Here is a 22330-nt window from a genome sequence, read left to right as displayed (position 1 = left end):
GGCGGCGCTATGCTACAGCTCCATAATATGTGGTCATAGGTGGCCAGTTCCTGGCACCATTTGCATTCCGGCTGAACGTCCGGGTAGATTTTGTTTAACACGTATGGGCTATAGAAAGATCTCGTCTGCAATCTTCGCCAGACGCTTTCCTGCGCCTTCACCAAAAGCTTGTCCGGTGGAGGGTAAATTCTCCGCTCAAGTTTATAATGGTTAGTAATGTCGTGAAAGGACACCAGCCCATCTCTCGTGGACCTCCCTGGAACGTCCGGCTCACCTGCTCGGCTGACGAAACCTCGAGCATTCATGTGAGCCGCCTCGTTCCCAGGGTTCCCAGAGTGGGCCGGTACCCAGACAATTTCCACCTCCGTAGTCCCTCGCCCCGTGGCCCGATTTAGTAATCCTGCCGCTATGGCAGAGATTCTGCCCCTCGCCAAATTTCGGATGGCTGTTTTAGAGTCGCTGAAAATCAGGTCAGCTTCAGTATTACCTATAGCTATCGCTATCGCCGCCTCCTCTGCAGTTTCTGAGGAGCGGGTTTTGACTGATCCAGAGGTGACTAAGCGTCCTCGCCCGTCCACCACCGCAACTGCAAATGCGTCCTTGTTCTTATACTCGGCGACATCTACGTAGACTGCCCCGTTGTACTTCCCGTACTTAGCATGTAAAGCTCTGGCTCTTGCCTTTCTACGGTTCTCGTGATGTATCGGATGCATATTTTTAGGTAAAGGTTTTATGTACAAGCCCTTGTGCATTTCTCGCTTCACCTGAATTTTCATGTCCCCAGCTGGAGGATCAACTCCAATGCCGATCCCTTCCAATATATCCCTCCCTACTTTCGTTTTGGAAAGTCTACTGAGTTGCATCGCCAAGTGTGCCTCCCGCAGTTCTTCCAAGGTGTTGTGCACCCCTAATCCCAGCAGCCTTTCGGTAGAAGTATTGTTAGGCAACCCAAGGGCCGCCTTATACGCCTGTCTAATCATAGCCTCCACCTTGCCTTTCTCCGTCGCGTCCATCTTCATATAAGGCGTCGCATACACTATTCTACTGAGCACAAACGCCTGTACCAGCTTACACAAGTCCTTTTCCTTGACGCCTTGTTTACGATTGGCGATTCTCCTGATAAGTCTCACGGTAGCATTGACAGTATTTTTGAGCCTTTCCAAGGCCTCCCTATTCTTCCTGTTAGTCTGCAGATACAGCCCCAGGATCCTGATCGTTTGGACCTCAGCGACCGGTGCACCCCCCACTTTCACCTTCAGCGGTGGTGGCGGCACATAGTGCCTCGCATGTATCCCTCTTGGTTTATGCCTAAGCACAAAAAGCTCGGACTTGGGCTGAGAGCACGAGAGTCCTGCCTTCCCCGCTAGCTCCTCCACAATATCCACTGCCTGTTGTAAAGTTTCCTCCAATTGTACGTCGCTTCCCCTTGTTACCCGTAGAGTAATGTCATCCGCATAAAATGTATGTTTAAGTCCCGATATCATTGCCAGCCTTGGCGGTATCTTGATCAAGGCGAGATTAAACAAGAACGGCGATAAAACCGACCCTTGTGGTGTCCCCCTGCCCCCCAACGGGAAAGGATCCGATTTAAATTCTCCGACTGCAATCTCCGCAGTCCTATCCTCCAGAAATGATCGGATGTATCGGAAGGTTCTACCCCCCGGTCCTATGTCCGATAGGTTCCTTAATATTGCCTCATGGGTGACATTGTCAAAGGCCTTTGTAAGGTCGAGCCCCAAGATAGCCTTGGTGCCCGTGACGTACCCAGGATCAACCACGTCCTTTTTGAGCTGTATCATGACGTCCTGCGTTGATAAATTAGCCCTAAAGCCAATAATCGTTTTAGGTATCAACTCCTTGTCCTCCACATAACCCTGAAGCCTGTTGAGGACCACATGCTCCATCAATTTGGCCAAGCAGGACGTCAGGGAGATGGGTCGAAGATTCTCAATACAGATCTTCTTCCCTGGTTTAGGAATAAATGTAATCCTAGCATGCTTCCACTCTGCGGGGATCTCCCCGGCCGCCCAATATTTGTTCATCAAGTCCGTGAGCGTCCCCACTGACTTGAAATCCAGGTTCCTCAGCATTTTATTTGTGACCCCGTCCGGACCCGCTGCCGACGTAGTACGAAGCTGCCCCATTGCAAACTCCACCTCCGCCACCGTAAAGTCCGCATCTAATTCGAGGTTTTCCTCTCCCGAGTAATCCGGCAAGAAACCGCCCGCCTCGCCGTTTATGTAACGGCTTCGGAGTTCTTGAATGAACTCCCCAGTCGTGCCTTGATACTGATGAACTAACCTAGCCATTTGACCCTTCTGCGCCGATTTGGTTGCCGCCGGATCTAAAAGGTGCCTCAACAACTGCCATGTTTTTTTGCATCCGAATTGCCCATTCATCCTGTCACAAATCTGCCCCCATTGTTTGCACTGCAAGTCCAACGTGTAGGTTTCAATTTCTCGTTCTAGCTTGGCCACCTTCCTACGGAGGACCCCATTATGCTTTTGTTTCTTCCACCTCCGAAGGAGACTCGCATGCGCTTCCCACATGTGTAACAGTCTAGAGTCCGCCGTAAAACCTTCCTCCACCGTCGGAACCTCTTCTGTGGTACCCTTCACGTCCTGCTTGAGCGCCTCAACCCAGGCTCCCAAGTCCTCGATTTCCCCGCTCACTGTGTCTTTCCTGACTTTCCGAAATCTGTCCCAATCCGTCACTCTAGTTCCTTTTACCCTGTCTTTGTGCTTAGCAGCACTAAATACCGTGGAAAGGATATAATGATCACTGCCCAGTGGCTGTCCCGTGTTTACCCACTTCGCATCCCTAATACCTTTAACAAATGTGAGGTCCGGAGAGGTGTCTGTGCTAACGCTGTTGCCTATCCTCGTATGATCTAGCGGGTTGTTCAAGGTTGTCCATTGTAGGTCCTGAGCTACCCGCCAAAGCCTATTTCCCTTTGGAGTGGCTCGGATGTAGCCCCACTCCGGATGAGGCGCGTTGAAATCTCCAACCACGATGAGTTGAGCCCTAGCCGCTAGCCGTTGCGTCTTTATCAAGAGGTCTGGCAAGCCCAGCCCTTTATCTTTAGGAGAAGAATATACATTAAGTACAAAGAGACTCTTATCGTCCTTTCTTTTGGGCAGAACCTCTAGCAGGACGTAGTCCTCTCTGCTGCTATCTATTGTATGCTGAATCGCCGTGGCGTTGCGATGGACTAGCACGGCCGTGAAGACGCTCGATACACCCCCCCGATCAATCTCTGGCGGTGTAAATGCCTTAAATCCCGGTAATTTCACCCAGCCACTAGCCTCTTGCAAAGCTATAATGTCAGGCTTACTGTCCAGATTTTGTATGTGCAACTGCAGGTTCCCCCGCTTGCGACGGAAGGCCCTGCAGTTCCACTGCCAAACCTCAATTTGTTGGCGAGGGGCCATGATTAGGCACTAGGTTCACTAACATCGGCGCTTGGCCGACTACTGGAGGCAATCTAGCCTGTAGCGTAGCATTGAGCTGTTGAAACATGCCCATAACCTGTGTTTGGAAAGCCCGCATGTCATTGGTGAAGGCGTCAAGACGCTCCTCAATCTTGTCTAGTCTGGCTTCGATCCTGTCGACCCGAGCTTCCAACCTATCCTGTCTTTCCTCCTGTTTTCCTATTCTGTCCGCAAGGGCAGACATTTCCCCCCTAAGACTAGTGACTTTAACGACTGGCTGCGGCGTGTCCGCCGTTGAAGTTTCTGCCACTCTTTTTGCATTAGCTCCCTCATCCGCCGATGGCGGCCTCTTAAGCTTCCCCCGATTCTCCACCTCCATAGCTGTGCTCTCGCTCTCGCGAGAAGCAGTCGCCTGTGCCGCTTTCAGTGGGGCCTGGACCACCGGCGTCTGTACCTTTTGTCCTTTGTCGCTTTTAAGCGCGCGTTCCATCTCTGCCATCCTGACTTCCATCTTTTTAATCGTCTCAGCCTGCTGCTGCACCTGACTTTGTAGCTCCTTCTCTCGAGCAGTCTCACTCTGGGAGGCCACGTAGGGCCAGCTCACCTTTTTTCTCGTGGCACTGGGACTTCTTCCATGACTGGAACCCTGTTCTCCTTTGCCACGCTCGGGTCCGGACAGTGGTGGGAAGGAAGTGGACCGGTCCCTGCTCTTGTTATCGTCTCTCGCACCGCAGGATGACCGCTTCCTGGGCCTCGAGCGCCGCTCCTCCTTGTCAGTTTGGCCGTTGTCCTCACTGCCCTGCTGCAGGCCCGTCGGCTGCTTACGGGCTAGACGAAACTTGCAGTTCCGGCTCCCCGTGTTGTGCGCCCCATGGCACACGATGCAGTCCGGAGTGCAGGTCAGCGGCTCTCCTTCCGATGGCGCAGGATGATCCTTTCCGCAACGGCGACACAGATTAGTCTTCGGACGATAACAAACGTCCGCCCGATGTCCCACTCGTCTGCAGTTATAGCAGGTCTCGACTAACGCTCTGTACTGATGATATTACCCTGCTTATTTTTCATTGTTTACATCTTGGCTTGTCCTATGCGGAGTTTTCTTCTGACTGATTTCAAGCTGCGTCCATTTATTACTGCTTCTTCAGTCTTTCTTACGTTACAATTTCGAATATCCTTGGTTTTCTCCTTGTGGATCAATTTTGACAGTTCCGCGAATCCTATCTCTAGAGTGGGACTGTTTCATTCTTTTTCGTTTCTTTATTACGCCCTTCGTTGCTTGGGAGAACTTACGTACTGATTGCCTTGATGCGTTGCCTCCAACTTCAATTGCGGCTTCTGAAGCCAGCCTACTTACGGTCTCATTCATTACCTCTATGTCATCTACATCTCGTTGTTCTAAGGCTGCATATTTGTTTGCAAATACCAGCCTGAATATATCCGCTTTTATCCTTACTGCGACGAGGTTGGCATATTTCTTCTTGACCAATTTTACTCTTTCTCTCCTCAAATTCAGGTGAATCCTAGACCTCACTAACCTATGATCACTGCACTTTACCCTGCCTAACACTTCAACATCCTGCACTACGCTGGGATCAGCAGAAGGTGTGAAATCAATTTCATTTCTTGTTTCACCACTAGGGCTTTTCCAGGTTCAATTCTTGTTGCTTTTCTTTCTGAAATGGGTGTTCATTACTCGTAGCTTATTCTTTTCTGCGAATTCTACCGACTTCCCTCCTCTAGTGTTTCTAGAACCGACACCGTAGTTTCCAATTACTTGTTCAACAGCCTGCTTTCCCCCCGCTTTTGCATTGAAGTCGCCCATTACTACAGTGAACTGAGTTTGAACTTTTCTCATGGCTAATACTACGTCTTCATAATTCTATTTAATTCTACATCTTCATAATTCACGCATAACTCTACCTCTTCATAATTTTGCGTTTTCATCTTCATCTTCATTTGATCTTCAACTTCGTCATCATCATGACTGGAGGTAGGAGCGTAGACTTGTGCCACCTTTAATCTATACCTCTTGAGTTTTATTATAAGTACTGCTACCCTCTCTATAATGCTGCATAATTCGTCAATGTTGCCCGCTATTTCTTTGTGTATTAGAAATCCTACCCCGTATAACTTCCTATCTGAGAGTCCTCTATGCCATAGGACGTGGCCGTTAGTCAGCACTGCATAAGCCTCACCAGTTCTAACCTCACTAAGGCCAACGATATCCCAAACAATGTCTGATAGTTCCTGAAAGAGTCCTGCTAAGTTAGCCTCACTCGAAAGAGTTCGGGTGTTAAAGGTTGCAAGGGTCAGTTTCCATTGGCAGCTTGCCCGGGTCCAGAAATTCTGAGCACCCTCTGCTGCGTTACAGGTTTGACTGCCGCCTTGGTCAGGTGCCCCGCTGCTGCTGGAGACTGAAGGCCATGGGTTAATTGTAGAAATCATGAGGGAGGTAGTGGCCGAATACTACACCAGGGAGGCCAATTCCTGTTCTGGCGAAAGAGTGTCTTTGTTGAAGTTTGGTGAGCCTTCCTAATTGGATTGTATAGCCCCAGTGGTTGTCCGCTTTTTATCCGGTGTCAGGCCTCCAAGCGTGGAGATGTTTGAGTACTGAAGGAGGTGAGTTCAAGATTACCACCATCAGATCTAAAAAAAAGAAGACTTCGAGGATTCGAACTTCTCACGAAGGCAATCGAGCATACAAGGTAGCTCAGTCAGATAACCCTGCAAGCTGTGAGGCTATCTTATGGCGTAGAATTTCAGCCCAGAGGATCTCACATGCCTAAAAACTTCCTTTATTTATCCAGTATAGATAGGCGGCCGTGAACTCGGAAAAGGCGTTTCGACCCCCTCTGACAGCGCTTAAAACGAGAAGGGGCAAAATAATGGTGGAACTGGTCGCTTCTTTCACCCGACAGGTGACGAGTCACGGGGTACCTCCCTCCATTTTGTGCTGCTGTGAAGGTCGAGCCGAGGAGAATGGATAAGGTGCTCTATCATATGCATATACGTATATATACGTGGAAACTTGCGGTCACAAAGGAATCTGAAGATTACGATACCGGCTTTTCTACGATACGGAGCCCATAACGCTACTCGAGTTAAAAAAAATCGCAGTTACGCCCTTAAGGCGAAGCATCGATTGCGATGGAAAATTAGTACACAGCTGTACGAAGTATAGTAGCTTTATCGACAGTATAAGCTTCCAAACATTCGTTTATTAACCCAATTAACAATGATAGAATGTGCAAGCGTGACTCAACGAGGACGTAGAAAGAAACAAATACACAGAGACAGCGCTGTCTTTGTGTATCTGCTTCTTTCTACGTCCTTGTTCAGTCCCGCTTACACATTTTATCATGGATTCAAACCAACCAGCCCGTCAACGTGTCTTAACTAAATTAACCAGCACGGTGTCACAGGCGCACAGGTAAACGTGAACACAGATCGCTCGATAACAGCGGTAACTGTCTGTAAAGAACTTGGAAGACGCTTAAGCTTCGCCTTCAAGAGTGGAACGCGATAGCGTTATCGCACCCCGTTCGCACCGCCCACGCATTCGCTCGGCATGCTCTTGAGTCACACAAAGACGAAACGTGCGCCTGAGCAAGCGGAACGAACCAAAGAACTCGGTGTTCGGAGGGAGAACTACGCGAGCGAAACGTCGTGATCGGCAGGGACCGCCGGGCCGTGACGCGCCATGAAGGCGGACGCAATCATGGGGCTGACGCCTCGATGGGATCGTCCTCTATCTCGCTTGGGAGCACCACGCAGACGCATGACTCCTCGCCAGCAGCACGGCACACATCGCAGGGGACGCTTTCCCACCAGACGCGCTACGGCGCAGCGATCACGTCAGAGGCGTCCCGCATCGGACGCTGCACCTAGGAATCGCGCTGTGAGCGGAAAGAGCAGCTGCGTCGACTAAACACGAGTGTTCGAGTGACGCACACTGGAAGTTGGAAGAGGAGAGAGCGAGAAAACTTAAACGCAAGGATATTGGGGCAGCTTCGCACCTGTCCCCGCACGGCCCCAATGCACTCAAATGAGACGAAAGGGAGAAGCGGGCGAGTGGCGCGCCACCTGTCGGGGCAGCGCTGTACATTGCGAGGAAGGGGTCTTCTGTGTTTGCCGCAAGATGGCTCTGCGTGTGTGCCAAGCGCAGAAGAAATGTAGCGGAAACGTACTTCGCTACGCGTTAAACGGCGACTTCTGTAGTTTACATGCTCATAATTACCGATATACACCGCAGTGTAACTTTCTACGGCACGTTTCTAAGGCGACACCGCATTCACTAGAGGCGCTTTTCTCCCGTTTTGAAGTATCGAACTCGTGGCTGAATGGTAGCGTCTCCGTCTCACACTCCGGTGACCCTGATTCGATTCCCACCCAGCCCATCTTGCAGGTTATTTTTATATATGAATTGCCTTCTGCCATTTCTCGCTCACGGCCAACGCCGCCGACGACACCGGCTTTTCGCGACACGAGCTCTCTAACGCTGTCGCGTTAGAACGCTGGAGTTAGGAATCGCGGCAGCATCCGGAAGCCAATTGACCTCCGTGCATCTGTCGGTTCAAGGCGTGCGAAACGTCAAAAGTCGAAGGCACTACGCGCACTCTGCAAACATCGCAGATCGCTTTCAAGATGAGGCCCGCGCGGGCGCGCACATCAGCCACGTCGCAAGCTGCCTTCAAGACACACGAGCGCCGGCAACGCGTCCCTACAGTGTCCGCCAAGGGCGTCTACTACGGCGTCCGCGATTCTCATGGCCAACGCCATAGTAGACGCCGTGGTTTACTCTGTAAAGCCACCTAGAAAAAACAAAAATTGGCAGTGGGTTAGCTCGGCTATGCCAGGGTATACATAGCGAGAGCTAAGGCATAGCATGGTTACCCTTATTGGGATTGTCGGACGATCCTACCCCTGTCAACCAGATGTAGGAGTCGTTGGACGACCTCGCCGCTGCCATCATTTGAAGGAGTTGAAGGTCGTAGAGAGGAGCTCGGTGAACAGGGTTTATTTACAGGATTTACATTTAAAACAAGACATACATCGACAGTCTAGCGTGACTCCCAAATGGTGCCCGCAAGACGACGCATACAGCAAACAGCTTACGAGCACACAGCTCACTAGTACATTTCGAGCATGACAACGAGCACTCAGCTCACGACGACGAGCACACAACGAGCACTTGTCCCCCCCTTGATTCCAAGCGAACGGAAACGTTCATCCAGTCATCGTTCGACGTCACCATTCGACGTCACCGAAGATGACCCGCCCTTTTGGAGGAGGCGGGCTCACATGCTCGTGTTGCACACACACACAGGTGCAAAGGTCCGGAGCCGACGTCAGGGGGGCTTCGTAGAACTCTGCTCCGTCAAGGGTGGCGCTGGCGGGTAGCACATTCCTGAGTTGACCCCGCGCCACGTGGCTGCCGGTTATTCGCAGTTCTCTGAAGTGCGCCCCGTCCGGTTGGTTGGGAACACGTGCAGCGGGCTGAAATAGCTGGTACGTTGTCACCCCGTACGGCCATTCCTAACAGCTCCTCCATGGCCCGGAAAATCTCGCCTGGCCAGTGCTGGCGACTGCTGGGCAGGAAGAGAAAGGCTGGCGGGCAAGACGATGGCTTTGCTCTCTCAACCCCTGCGTACTTGGAATGCCTTCAACCATCTCACAACAACTGGCACAGAAGAGTCGACCCGGCAACACAATACCGCTCAGCGTTCAAACGCCCGGAGTGGGCACGGGAGAGCGGCAGCGATGCAGTCGTCGCTCACGAATCCCCTTTTCTACTATGTGCAGTTTGTCGTGCTGTTCGTGCCATGGCTTCCTTGGTCTCCTGAGCTGTCAGCGACGATGTCGGCACCGCTACTACCTGAGCTGTTGGTTTTGGAACCGGCGATCGACTGTTGTGGCCTACACGACACGGACATGCGCAGAACCACCTTATTCATTGCTGATCACGAAAGGGCGTCATCATCGACAGCGCTATCCTACCACAGTATAAGAAGCGGACTTCGGCTACCTATCTTCAGTGGGCACGGGAGAGCGGCAGCGATGCAGTCGTCGCTCACGAATCCCCTTTTCTACTATGTGCAGGTTAGTAATAGCTTAACGCTTTATTCCAAGCGTACGAGTAATGCCTGCCTGCTGCTTCTCCCGTGCCCAAGTGCTTTGTTGATAACAATATGCGAATGTGTACTTGTTACGAAACAACTGCTGGTCTGCGGTGATATTGAAATGAATCCCGGACCTACCCATAGTGATGTGCTAGCTGCCATTGCAGCCCTCTCAGAAAAGGTTGACACACGCCACAAGGAATTAATGGATGCCTTCCATGAACTGAAAGATAACCAAGAAGCGCTGGCACACAAAGTTTGCGACGTGACGAATAGGCTGACTGCTCTTGAGGCAATTGTTGAAAATATTGAATGCAGTAGATCGGAAACTGAAATCTCGAGCATTGTATCAGAGGTTGCCCAGAGACAGAACATTTTAATACAATCCCGTCTGGACGACTTGGAAGACCTTTCCAGACGTGACAACCTTTTGTTTTATGGCATCCCTGACAATTCAGCTGAAACATGGGCTCAATCAGAAAGCACTGTGCGTGATTTGCTCTCAAGACAGCTTAACTTGCAATTATCCGATGGCGATATTTCTAGAGCACACAGACTAGGCAGTTTTAATGACAGCAAACCTCGCCCTATTATTGCCAAATTCTCTTCAGCGAAGCTCAAGGACACGATCTTCTCCCAAAGAAGTAAAATTAAAATCTCCGGCATAACTGTCGGTGAAGATTTTTGTAGATCAACCCGTCAATCGCGTAAGAAGTTAATTGAATTTAGTTAGTCGAAGGGCCAGTCAGGTTCACTGCGCTATAACAAACTCATCATCAATAACAAGACGTATGCTTACTGCGCAGTTACTCAGTGCGCGAAATAGAACCTGTTGCTAAGACGCATGCGCGGGGCAATGGGGGCGCAACTTCAAGTTCATCATAGCTGAGAAACGTTAAGAAAGACGGAAACGTAGTATCGCTGCTCTTTACAAATACGCGGAGCATTCTTAACAAACGTGTCGCGTTATCATCAGCCATAGATTCATGCACTGCTGATATAATTGTTATAACTGAGACCTGGCTCTCTGCTAAGATAAAGGACTCCGAAATATTCCAATGTGAAAAGAATTACAATATATACCGCTGGGACCGTGACGTCCGATCTGGGATGGTGTACTTATTGCTGTTAGTGACATGTTCGCATCCTCAGCTGTTGCAGTCGTATCGTCTTTGGAACTTGTTTGTGTAAGTGTATCTATTGCAAATCGTGAATTTATTTTCTGTGCATTGTACCGCCCTCCAGCTGCCTCATCTTCTTTTTGTAACGATCTTTATGATGTCCTTAATAGCCTTGTAATTAGGTTTCCCAATTCACCTTTGTTTATTTTAGGCGACTTCAACTTTCCCACAATACTATGGAACAATGATTCCTCTACCGTAAAAAATGTCTCATCGGAGTGTATGCAATTCCTTAATCTTTGTGCTGACTTTAACCTTACTCAACTCGTTCATGGGCCGACTCGTACAACCGCAACATCTTCCAGTATTCTTGACCTACTATTTACTACAATTCCAGAGTTAGTTTCTGACTTAACTTACCTCCCAGGATTAAGTGACCATTCATTGATTCACTTTACCGTAAAAACACGACACAGAAATGAGAAAAAATGTAAAATAATACGGGACTATAACAGAGCTGATACAAGTTCAATAATAGCCGAGTTAGAATTATTTACAGAAGGCTATGTCAGCAACTTCGACAAACATTCCATAGAAGAAAACTGGACCATGTATAAAGAAAAGATTCTACATCTTGTTGAACGATATATTCCGAAAAAGAAAATCATCTACAATTCCCGGTCACCATGGTTCAACTCTTCGTTAAAGCGCCTATCAAATAAAAAGAAAAGAATGTTCCGTCGCGCAAAGCGAACTAACAGTACTGATCATTGGGCAGCACATCAGCGAGTTCATAAAGAATATACTGGTGCGATTTAGTGCGCAAAAGATTCTTTTCTTAACAACACCCTGCCATCGGTACTTCGAACAAACCCTCGCAAATTTTGGAGCATTGTCAGTGGTTCAACAACACGACTCATACAGTTATCTGATAGCGATGACACTATCCTTCCTTTTAGCCAGTCTTGCACAGTCTTAAACAACGCATTTGTTTCCGTCTTCAATACAGCTTCTCCTGCATTATTACCCCGTTTACCGGAACAAAACTTTCCCCCTATGGACCCCATTGTTATAGATTGGGTTGGCGTTACCAAGCTCATTGACAATCTGAAGATATCCTCTTCCGCTGGTGCTGACCTACTCAACTCAAAGATGCTAAAAATAACGACAGTGTAATCAGCAATCATACTCTCAAAACTTTTTGAACAATCGTTACGGTGTTGCACAACTGGGCCCTTTGTTGTTTCTTGTATACATAAATGATCTTCCTGGCAGTATTGTTTTTTCATCAATTAAGCTTTTTGCAGATGACTGCGTAATTTACAACAAAATAACAAATTTATCTGATTCACTAAATATGCAAGAAGATCTCGATCAATTGTCTCTATGGTGTGACAAATGGCTTATGCAATAAAACGTTAATAAATGTAAAGCCATGAGAATAACCCGGCGCCCTCACAGTGCAAACCACAGTTATTTCCTTAAAGGAGCCCCCTTGAATGCCGTTAACTCCTACAAATACCTTGGCATTAATATTACTAACGACCTATCCTGGAACATGCACGTTGATTACGTAACCCGCAATGCTAACCGCACTCTTGGCTACTTGCGCCGAAACTTTTCCAAAGCGCCGTCTTCCTTAAAATTAATTCTTTAAAAAACTTTAGTCCGTCCAAAACTAGAATATGCATCCAGCATCTGGGACCCCAGTCAATCCATACTAATCGCTTCCCTGGAATCTGTTCAGAATCGCGCAGCCCGGTTTATTCTATCCAATTATTCCCGCTACGCTTCTCTATCCACTATGAAGAACACACTAAACCTGCCTGATCTGTCTTTACGTCGTAAATTTCTTCGTCTCTGCCTCTTTCACAAAATCTATCATCAAAATGAAGTGTTAAAAAGCTGTCTTTTTCTTCAACCGACGCACATCTCATCGCGTGTGGACCACAAGTTCAAGGTGGGTGTGCCATTTTGCCGAACCAACTTATATAATTACTCTTTCATTCCAAAAAAGAGTGCAGAATGAAACCACCTTCCTTCATCCATCGCTGTCATTATCGACACTAAATTCAGAAATGCCATTGAAGATGACTTATTTTGTTAACTTGTATTTTCATAAATTGTATTATTGCATACTTGTATATGTATTACCCACTCCTTTCTGTAATGCCCTCGGGCTCTGAAAGTATTTGTAATAAATGAATAAATAAATAAATAAATAAATAAAATAGCTGTTAACCTGCCAGGCCTCCTATCACAATTTCAATGCAAGTAACCCAACTGGGAAACCGCAAATTTTGCCCCAAAATTTCGTGCCGCCAAAGCGAGCGTTCACGTTCCTCTTGAGTTCGACCAAACCCGACCGTCGCGCTGCACAAGAGCAAATGTTTACGCAGAATTAAACCGAAGGCTCTCAACCACCAATACCCGAACATATCTTAAGCAGCCTAACTTCACGAACAGCCTGTTCTAACCCTATCGCAGTGGCGTACTTATCTTATGTACTGTTGCCACCGAACCATCTGGCCAACTCCACAGGTACGTCATCACAAACGCGCTAAGTTTTGTGGTCCCTATTCCGAACACGGGCTCGCGTCATACACGAAGTCTTCCTCACGCTTACTCACATTTGTTCCTTTAGTCCTCGCCTTAGATCTTAAAGGGGCGTTCGATAACGTCAAGCACACAGCAATCTTACAGAGGCTAAACGCGCTGGGCTGTGGGGCCAGGACGTACTCTTATATCAGAGATTTCCTCTCAGGTAGAAAAGCCATCCTAAAGGTCGGGGACAAAGCCACAAACCCCTTCCTACTGGGCGGGCGCGGCACACCACAGGGCGCAGTGTTATCCCCTCTCCTTTTCAATATCGCCCTAATAGGCCTACCGCCGCTCCTCGATAACATCCCAGGGATCCGGCATGGCCTATATGCCGACGACATTACCATCTGGTCGTCCGCAGGGTCCATCGGGGAAATGGAGAACCGCTTGCAGGAAGCTGCAGGCGTGGTGAGCGACTATGCTAAGTCATGCGGGCTCAGCTGCCCCCCCCCCCCCCCCCAAAAGTCGGAGCTACTCCTGGTCTCACCGCGAAAGAAGCACACATCCGACTCGCGTGCTATCAACATACAACTGGAGGGACACACCATCGTTCCGTCTCAGAGCGTAAAGAAATTGGGAATGGTTTTCCAGTCAGATCGCACCAATACAATATTAATTCAAAAGCTTAAGAATACAACAGCCCAAGTTACGCACATGATCCGGCGAATAACAACCAAGACAAGAGGCATGGGGGAGGCGGACACGCTTCGGCTTGTCCAAGCCTTCGTCGTGTCTCGAATAACTTACGCTATTCCATACGCACTACTCAACGAGACGGAACTGAAGAAAATCAACACAATGATCGGAAAGGCATATAAGCAGGCTATGGGCCTGCCAACCAGTACGTCCACAGAACGCCTACTACGACTAGGTGTGCACAACACGGCCGAGGAGCTGATCGAGGCACATTTATCCAGTCAGCGAACAAGGCTGGCGGTTACGGAAGCAGGGAGGTCCATTCTCTTACGCCTGGGGCTCTCTGCCCCTCTGAGCCATCCGCCGCCTCAGACTGTGAGCTTACCCCATGCCATCCGGAGAAACATCACCGTACGTCCTCTACCTCGCAATATGCACCCAGTGCACCATGCAGAGCGAAGGGAGGCCCGCGCCCTGGCCATACACAAGCGATACGGGACTTTACCCTCTACAGCCTACACGGACGCGGCTTCTTACTCCAGACGCGCAGCCACAACAGCCACCGTAGTCGTCAACACAGAACATCGGAGCAGCATTTCGCTCACACGAAACAATCCCCTCCAAGCCGAGGAAGCGGCCATAGCCCTCGCGCTCTCCCAAACAGAGGTTGAAGTCATAGTGACCGACTTCCAACAGGCGTGCCGCAACTTTGCTAGCGGCAGAATTCATACCACTACGCTCCGGATCGTCAATCAAAAGCCGCCAACGAGATCAGTCATGATCATCTGGGCGCTAGCTCATCAAGGCATTCCTGGCAACGAGGTCGCCAACCACGTGGCTCGAGATCTGACCCACCGAGCCGACGCCGAGGAATCTGAACCCGAGCGCATGCACCCTCTAGTCTCTTACCAAGACATCACACAACACTACAAGCTAACCCGCAAAACATATGCACCCCCACACAAGTCACTACCTAGAGAGCAAGAGCGATTCCTCCGAGCTCTACAGGTTAATACATTCCCCCACCCAACCAGAAATCACCTCATAGACCCTACAAAATTCTCTCCGCAATGCCGCTTCTGCGCAGAGCCCGGGTCCCTCAGGCACATAGTAGGGGGTTGCAGAGCGGCACCATTAAATCCTCTGAACCCTTACCCCACTAACGAGCTTTGGGAGAGAGCCTTGGCCAGCTCCGACCTCGAGGATCAGCAACGGCTGATTGCGAGGGCCCAGGACGCGGCCCGAGCTCAAGGCATTCTGGAATGAGGACGCCTCTCCAAAGCTTCATTCACCGAATAAAAATGTTTATTCTCTCTCTCTCCTTTAGTCCATACAGGACACGTTCCTTTAACGAACAACCAAACTTGCGTAACTTACGCGACACAGAGGAACCTTTAAACAAATGTGTCTTCTAACGACTAGTTCTACGCACGCGTACTACAGAAGGCAGAATACGGCTGCCCTCAACACACACGAGCAACCCAGTCATAAACCTTCTGCTTCCTTCCGCCTGCACAGGACACGCGCTAATGGACCTAAGAGCTCTTCTCAGTGCAAATGTTGCACTAACTGAAAATCTACGCGATTAACCTTACAAAATAAAATAACATATAAAAAAAAGAAGGTTAACTAAAACACACGCGCGTTACCATAGGCCTCTCAACGATAACCTTGACACTCAGGTTACTCACACACACAAAAAAAGGAGCCTATATGCTTATTAATGAACCCCTTGCGATACTACATGTTTACTTAAAACGCGTCTTTCAACTCTCGGAGCTTCTCAAACAAAACATAAACAAAGCTCATACTTTTGCATATTGAAAGAAACTTAAATCGCGAAAATTATCCGATGCTCAAAAAATAAAACAAAACACGTTTCACTCCTACGGAAGCTCTCTTGGCCTCCCGTTCCAAACGTTTACAACTGACTCCTACTATTTGAGCCGTACTCGAGGTGGTCGCGGTCGGAAAGCTACTCTGGCTACCGAGGAACAGCAAAAGTGCTCACTCACTATCAGCTCCCCCAAGACGTTACAATCCCCTGCCAATTTGCATCCTGGCGCCCCGTTTTCATCACGACCTCGATTGACCGCGTCGCTACTCCCCAGCTGGTCTCGTCTTGCCACCTTGCGCTTCTTTGTACTACACGCTGAGCTCCGAAAAGAACGACGGAACGACGAGGAATTTAACTGCCCCGTGCCTTTTGTCCGCGTCCGTGCAGAACATGCTTCTCGGTCTCCCTTTGACCGGTGGCTCGAACGTGTTGGGTGCGTCAACATCGTCACCGACCACCGCACCTTTCTTTTTCTCGCGCCTGTCGCAGTCTCTGGCTGCGCTACATTAGTCACCGCATTCCGATCTTTAGCGCGCTTCTTTCTGCGGCGCTTTCTCCTCGAACTCTCTTTCATGCCGTCATCTCGCCCCTCGTGCTGGCCGTTACACATCTCGTCGGCCCGGATCGGTCTCTTACCCGCACAGTCTGAATGATCCTTAACTAAATCATCCCTCTCTTGGCTACCTAGACTGGCGGAGAGCCCACCGATCCCTGAACAATGCAGTTGTTCTCTCTTGAGCTACGGAGCTCGCCATCCCGAGAACTACTCTCAACTGCATCGTCCAGCTGGCACTTCTCTTCGGCACGGAGATCTGACTCGACATGGGTGTTCGCGTCTGTCAAGTCCGCAGCATTCTGTACCTCGCTAACGACCTCGCTACCATGAGATGCGACGCACACGCGCGGTAACTGTGCCAATTTGTTCGCAGCTGGCCTAGCTGTCTCTACAGTCCTCTGTTGGCACAGCACCTCGTCGCTCTCACTCTTGCCTTTAACGGCCTCTGCTGCCACTAAGGCTTCGTTAGCTGCTAGCACTTCGAGTTCACCTATGAACGGGCTGCTACTCTCACAGGTACTACTACTTTCCTCGGCTTTCGACCAAAATCTGCTATCTACTTCCCACTTTCGCTGCTTCCAGCCTAGAGATTTCTTAAGCCGCTGTTCTCCTCGTGCGTTTAACTGCTGCAAATCCTGTATCTGTTTCTTCACTGCTGCCATTTCCTTTTCAACCTCCTGCCGTTTTTGCTCACGCTCATGGCGTTTTCGCTCGCGCTCTTGGCGTTCTTGCTTAATTAATTCCTGTTCCTGTCTTTTGCTTAGAATTCGTTGGCCAATTTGTTCTATGAATTTCAAATCATTGTCGCTTTCCAGAATGGTTTTACGAATCTCTGATTCCTTCAAACCTTCCTCTACGTCCACCTCGATCTCCTCACACAACCACAACAGGTCAGCTCTCGTCAAACACATTACGACCATGGTCGCTACTTTAAGCTTTGGCTCTGCTGTCACACAATACTTGCTGCGAGGCTAATAAACGACATCGGGCGACTTGACGCGCCATGTGAGCGCGATCGATGACTTCAGGAGCGTACTCAGTTGCAACACATGGCACAAAAGCTAGGGTAATGTCAAACGGCAATGTGCGGTCGCGACCATACGAAGGATAAAAGGGTGAATATCCTGCGGTGTCATGTCGGAACGAATTATACGCTAATGTCATGTAGGCTAGCGTGGCGTCTCAGTCGTGGTGATCGTTGGAGACGTACATCGACAGCATCTCCGTGAGTGCTTGGTTGAGACGTTCCGTAAGACCGTTCGTTTGTGGGTGGTAGGCGGGGGACAGCCTGTGCCACAAGAACGGAAGAGGTCGTCCACAACTCGAAAGAAGAACGAGCGGCCGCGGTCTGTAACTGTCGAGGTGCACCGTGGTGGAGAGTGATGCCGTGGAGAAAATCGGCGACGTCAGTGACGACACTAGTCAGCAACGCCTTTGTTATCGAGTAGCGCGTCGCGTAATCAGTAGCGATGGCGTTCCACTTACTCCCTCTAGTTGTCGTCGGAAAAGGGCCAAGCAGGTGGAGGCCTACGCGAAAGAAGTGTTCAGAGGGAACTTCAATTGGATGAGGTCGTACGACAGGTGGCAGGGGAGGTTTCTTACGGCGCTGACACAATTTGCAAGTTGCGAAATAACGACGCACAGAGCGGTAGAAACCCGGCCAGAAGTACCGGCCTCGTACGCGGTCGCATGTATGCAAAACTCCAAGGTGTCTCGCCGTCGGTGTATCGTGAAGTTGTTCGAGAACGACGGATCGCGGATGATGAGGAAGGACAAGGAGCAACTCACGGCCGTTAGGGTGCATGTTGTGGCGGTAAAGGATGCCGTCGTGCAGCATGAACATGCGATTAAGGCCGGGGCACGGCTGAAACGTTGAACCATTAAACATGAAATTTTCGTAAGTGTGCCCCTTCATTTGCTCAACTACCTATGCACTGGACCTACAGAACTTTTCCTTGAATTACACACACACACACACACACACACACACACACACACACACACACACACACACACACACACACACACACACACACACACACATATATATATATATATATATATATATATATTCCCTTGATATTATTACCTATCTTGTATTGTTGCTCTTTGAACAATTATTGCGACAGCAATTACAATTACATGGACACTCCAGGTGCATTTCTACCGCCGGCGTCGCCGTGAGGTTCCGTGTAAAGTGCCAGGGCGATAAAATCGTCGTCGCGCGCCGATACTGTATGTGCCAGTGAAAGCGTGTAAGTGCGAGCCGGCGATCGCAGCGCCATCTCGCGCACGCAACGGACAGAAGCGGGGAGGAAGCGCGCCGCCTACCGTCGCGCGCAAGGCTTGGGGGTATGATAGGGAGGGGGGACGCGTTCTACTACGGGTCGGGTCGCGGTATCGTGAAAGCCATCTGCGATGGGTACGAGTCCGGGTAGCGCTCTGCTTTCCCGACTTAGTTCAGATTTGTGCTAGCGGCTGCAGAAAATTCATTTCACTCGCTGCTGCTGCCGCGTTGCCTCACTGCAGCGTTTCGGCAACGTGTTTCCGTGATTATCGAGTGAGATACCCGTCGTGGTTGCTCAGTGGCTATGGTGTTGGGCGGCTGAGCACAAGGTCGCGGGATCCAATCCCGGCCACGGCGGCCGCACTTCGGTGTAGTTGAAATGCGAAAACACCCGTGCTCTTAGATTTAGGTGCACGTTGAAGAACCCCAGGTAGTCGAAGTTTCCGGAGTCCTCCACTACGGCGTGCCTCATAATCAGAAAGTGGTTTGGCACGTAAAACCCCATAATTTAATTATATTAATTTTAATCTATTGAGATGTGTTCATGTTTGTTTGTGCGCGCGTGACACCATGCTTGTTAATTTATTTGGTATAACTATGTTTAAATGCTTACACGGCCGATAAAACTACTGTCCTTGCTTCGTATAGCTGTCCACTAATTCGCTATCGCAATCGGTGATTCGCCTTTCGGGCGAAACTGCAACTTATATTTATGAACTGTTATCAATCGGCATTTCGTGACGTATATGTATTCCCTGTATTTTGAACGCTTTTATGCCCCCACACACACTAATGCCCTACAGGTGCTGCAGGCACCCGATATATACATATATATATATATATATATATATATATATATATATATATATATATATATATATATATATATATCCGATCATTCCGACGAAGGCCGGTCGCCGAATCGTCAGCCAAGCAATTCGTAACGTTGGTAGCTTGCTTGAGCCAAGGCTGTTCATGGCAGGTGCCCTCGTACCGTGACTTTTGTTGTGGAAGCATGACTAAGGATGATGATGGGTGCCGCTTGGGAGGATGTGTGCCTCGCCTTTCTCAAACAACATTTAACGTAGGTAGTTTCATTGTGGTGCTGTTATCTTCTTCCAGAGTGCGGCCTCTCACGGCTCTTGAGCATGACGGCTACAAGGCTCAAGCGCTCAACTACCCGGGTGAAGGACAAGTGCTCGTGAGTTGCATGCACCTTAAGATAAAAGAGCTCGCGCTCACAGTTATCGATTCTCCTTTGATCGCATAATTCGCGCCCCGCTATAGCACGAGCTTTCGCGATACTTTGCTGGCTTCCACGGTCCTGATTAGTGAAATTTGTTGTGCTCACAGCAATCTGCAACATCCTGGCATACGGCGATGAGGAATACCGGTCAGGTTTCTTTTGTCCCCGCCGGCGTGTCACTGACTTCCGTAAAGGCCAATTCCAGCCTTCCCAATTCAGGGGGGGCCCCTGAAATTTTTTCGTGCTGTCATGCGCCGCCTACCAAAAAGAACCTCCGGCGCCGGAAATCATGCTTGATTTTCTTTAGAGTGTCGTTTTTACGCTCGAAAAGACACTTTAACACGAACTTTGCCAAATTGGGCTGGATTTAGGGGCAACGCCCACGCACCGGGAGTCAGATATCGTAACGCCTCCCCCCCCCCCCCCCCCCCCCTCATGGAGCTCCATCTGAGCACAAAGGTTCAAAGGCGCTTGGATGGCCAGCGGGCTCGTCGCGGCATCTCACGAAGGCCGCGGGATTGAGGGAGCGCTTGGATTTCAATTGTGTAACTTTATGGCTATAAAGTTCTAATACTTTTGATGCGAACAATGCATTGACATTTCCAAAGTAGTGCTCTAGATTTTCAATTCCGAAACTATATGAGTTTAATGTTATAAACATTTCACGCCGAAGCTGCATTGACTTTCCTAAAGTCGTACAACGGACCATACAAAGAGACAAGCCAAATCAACGCACTATCAGACAAGTTCACAAAGCACGCAGCGAGGTCCGATGAGACGAAGCGTTGTGGTGGTTAATTTGTGCGGTCATGTCACAGAAACAAATAACTTCTTTTTTCACCTGCGCCAAAGCATCCACGTCAAGACACTAAAGCCACCAAAGGTAACTACGTTCTTATTTATTTTTCTATGTATACTTGGGCTTCTATTCGCGAGGACACATTATGCCTCTTCTTTTTCTTTTTTGTTCTCGCTACCCGCGGGCTGCCGAACCATCCAGTGCGCATGCGTTTTTTTCGTGCTGCATCGAGCACCGCGCGGCGCACTTCGATGCGTGCTAATTTTTCTCTGGCCGAGTGGATTTTCGCCTGGCAGAGTTTTAGACGCTTTCTGGCTAGCAGACAAGAAAAAGATACAATGCATGATCGTTCGCCGCCATCACTACGGGGACTCGACGGATTGCAACGCGTTCACTTGAGTGCAAACCTCTCCGGATAATTTTGTCTTGCCGGTGTAGAGTACCGAGCAGTGTGCGTATGGTTCTCTGTGGACTGAGCGTCTCACGTTTTCTTCGATATTCCTTCAGTAGCCACACTAGGTGCCCAAAGTAGGCATTCGGTTGTAGCTAACATGCTTTCCTTTGCGTTATTTCATTTTCGGCGGCCCCCGCCCAACAAAAGAAAAAAGTCATTGTTGCGGCACAGCGAATTGTCGCATGGTGAAAGTTCGATTTTATTACTTCTTCAGCGGAAAGCAATGGGCCACGGGACGCTTCATTTGCCGGATACTCTTATTATATTATTGCGATAGCAGTTATATGGAAACTCCAGGCGCATTCCTGCCGTCACCGTCGCCCTCATGTTTGGTATAAAGTCCATGGGCGGTAAGATCGTTACCGCGCGCCGCATGCTGTATGTGCGAGTGAAAGTGCAAGGGGGGTGGGCGGCGCTTACGCTTAGCCGACGATGGTGAGCCGACAATGGTGGCCCAGTCTTCCGTGCGCAAGGAAGAATAGCGGCCTCCCGTCGCGCGCGATACATCGGGGGAGTGGAAGGAGTGGAAGCTGTGATCTGTGAATGTGTGGTTGCGCGACATGTTTATTTGCCTTGTTTGACGCATCATATATAGTGACCTTTTTTTAGATACGTAGATTTATTGGAGACTTATACGTATAACTAAATATCTTGTTGCGAGGTTTTGCGTATATTTGCAGTGAACTTTGCTTCCAGTGACACTTTTTGGCCTTTATCAAGCTTCATCTTCGCATTTGTACATTCTGTTGTATCTTCGCATTTCTAATGTACGAAGGCAAGTCAAATGAAAGTGAGCGAACCCACCATGCGCAATAATGGTTTGGTTCATTACCTGCGAGGCATACACGTGGTGCAGAGGCATCCCTTATTTACAAAAGTGACACGCAGGTGTGAGGATCAAGGTTCCATAATAGGTGAGAGAGATAGACAAAAGGGAAGGAAGGACAGGGAGGTTAGCCAGTGTAAATACTGGCTGCCTACCCTGTGTTGGGGAAAGGGGTAAACGGAATAAAAGGAGAAGGAAGAGAGAAAAAAACAATAAAAATTCACGCAGTAACGCGATCTTACGCGCAACATTAGTCAAAGGCGGTCGCACAATCCACAGGCCCTTAAAAACTTAAGCAAAGCCCTTAAGGCCTTGAATGCCGAAACTTGTCTTGACTAGTGTCCTAGAACTTTCTCTTCTGTAAAGGGGCGATTGTCCAGTTTCTTTAATGCGGTCGCGAGCGCTTTTCTTGGCCCA

The 22330-nt window shown here is 49.2% G+C and overlaps 1 protein-coding gene across 1 annotated transcript in view; it reads left to right on the top strand.

Moving 5' to 3' along the window:
- LOC126520649 (kinesin-like protein KIF12) overlaps positions 1-22330 on the top strand; it is a 421689-nt gene that overhangs the window by 10823 nt on the left and 388536 nt on the right. The window contains exon 3 of the mRNA XM_050169444.2: positions 19711-19789. Within this exon, the coding sequence (XP_050025401.1) occupies positions 19711-19789 (79 nt within the window). The remainder of the gene's footprint in view (positions 1-19710; positions 19790-22330) is intronic.

The sequence above is a fragment of the Dermacentor andersoni genome, chromosome 3, assembly GCF_023375885.2.
Source record: "Dermacentor andersoni chromosome 3, qqDerAnde1_hic_scaffold, whole genome shotgun sequence".
Lineage (NCBI taxonomy): Eukaryota > Metazoa > Arthropoda > Arachnida > Ixodida > Ixodidae > Dermacentor > Dermacentor andersoni.
Note: the sequence above shows the minus strand (reverse complement) of the source record. Positions and strands in the feature narration are given on the sequence as shown.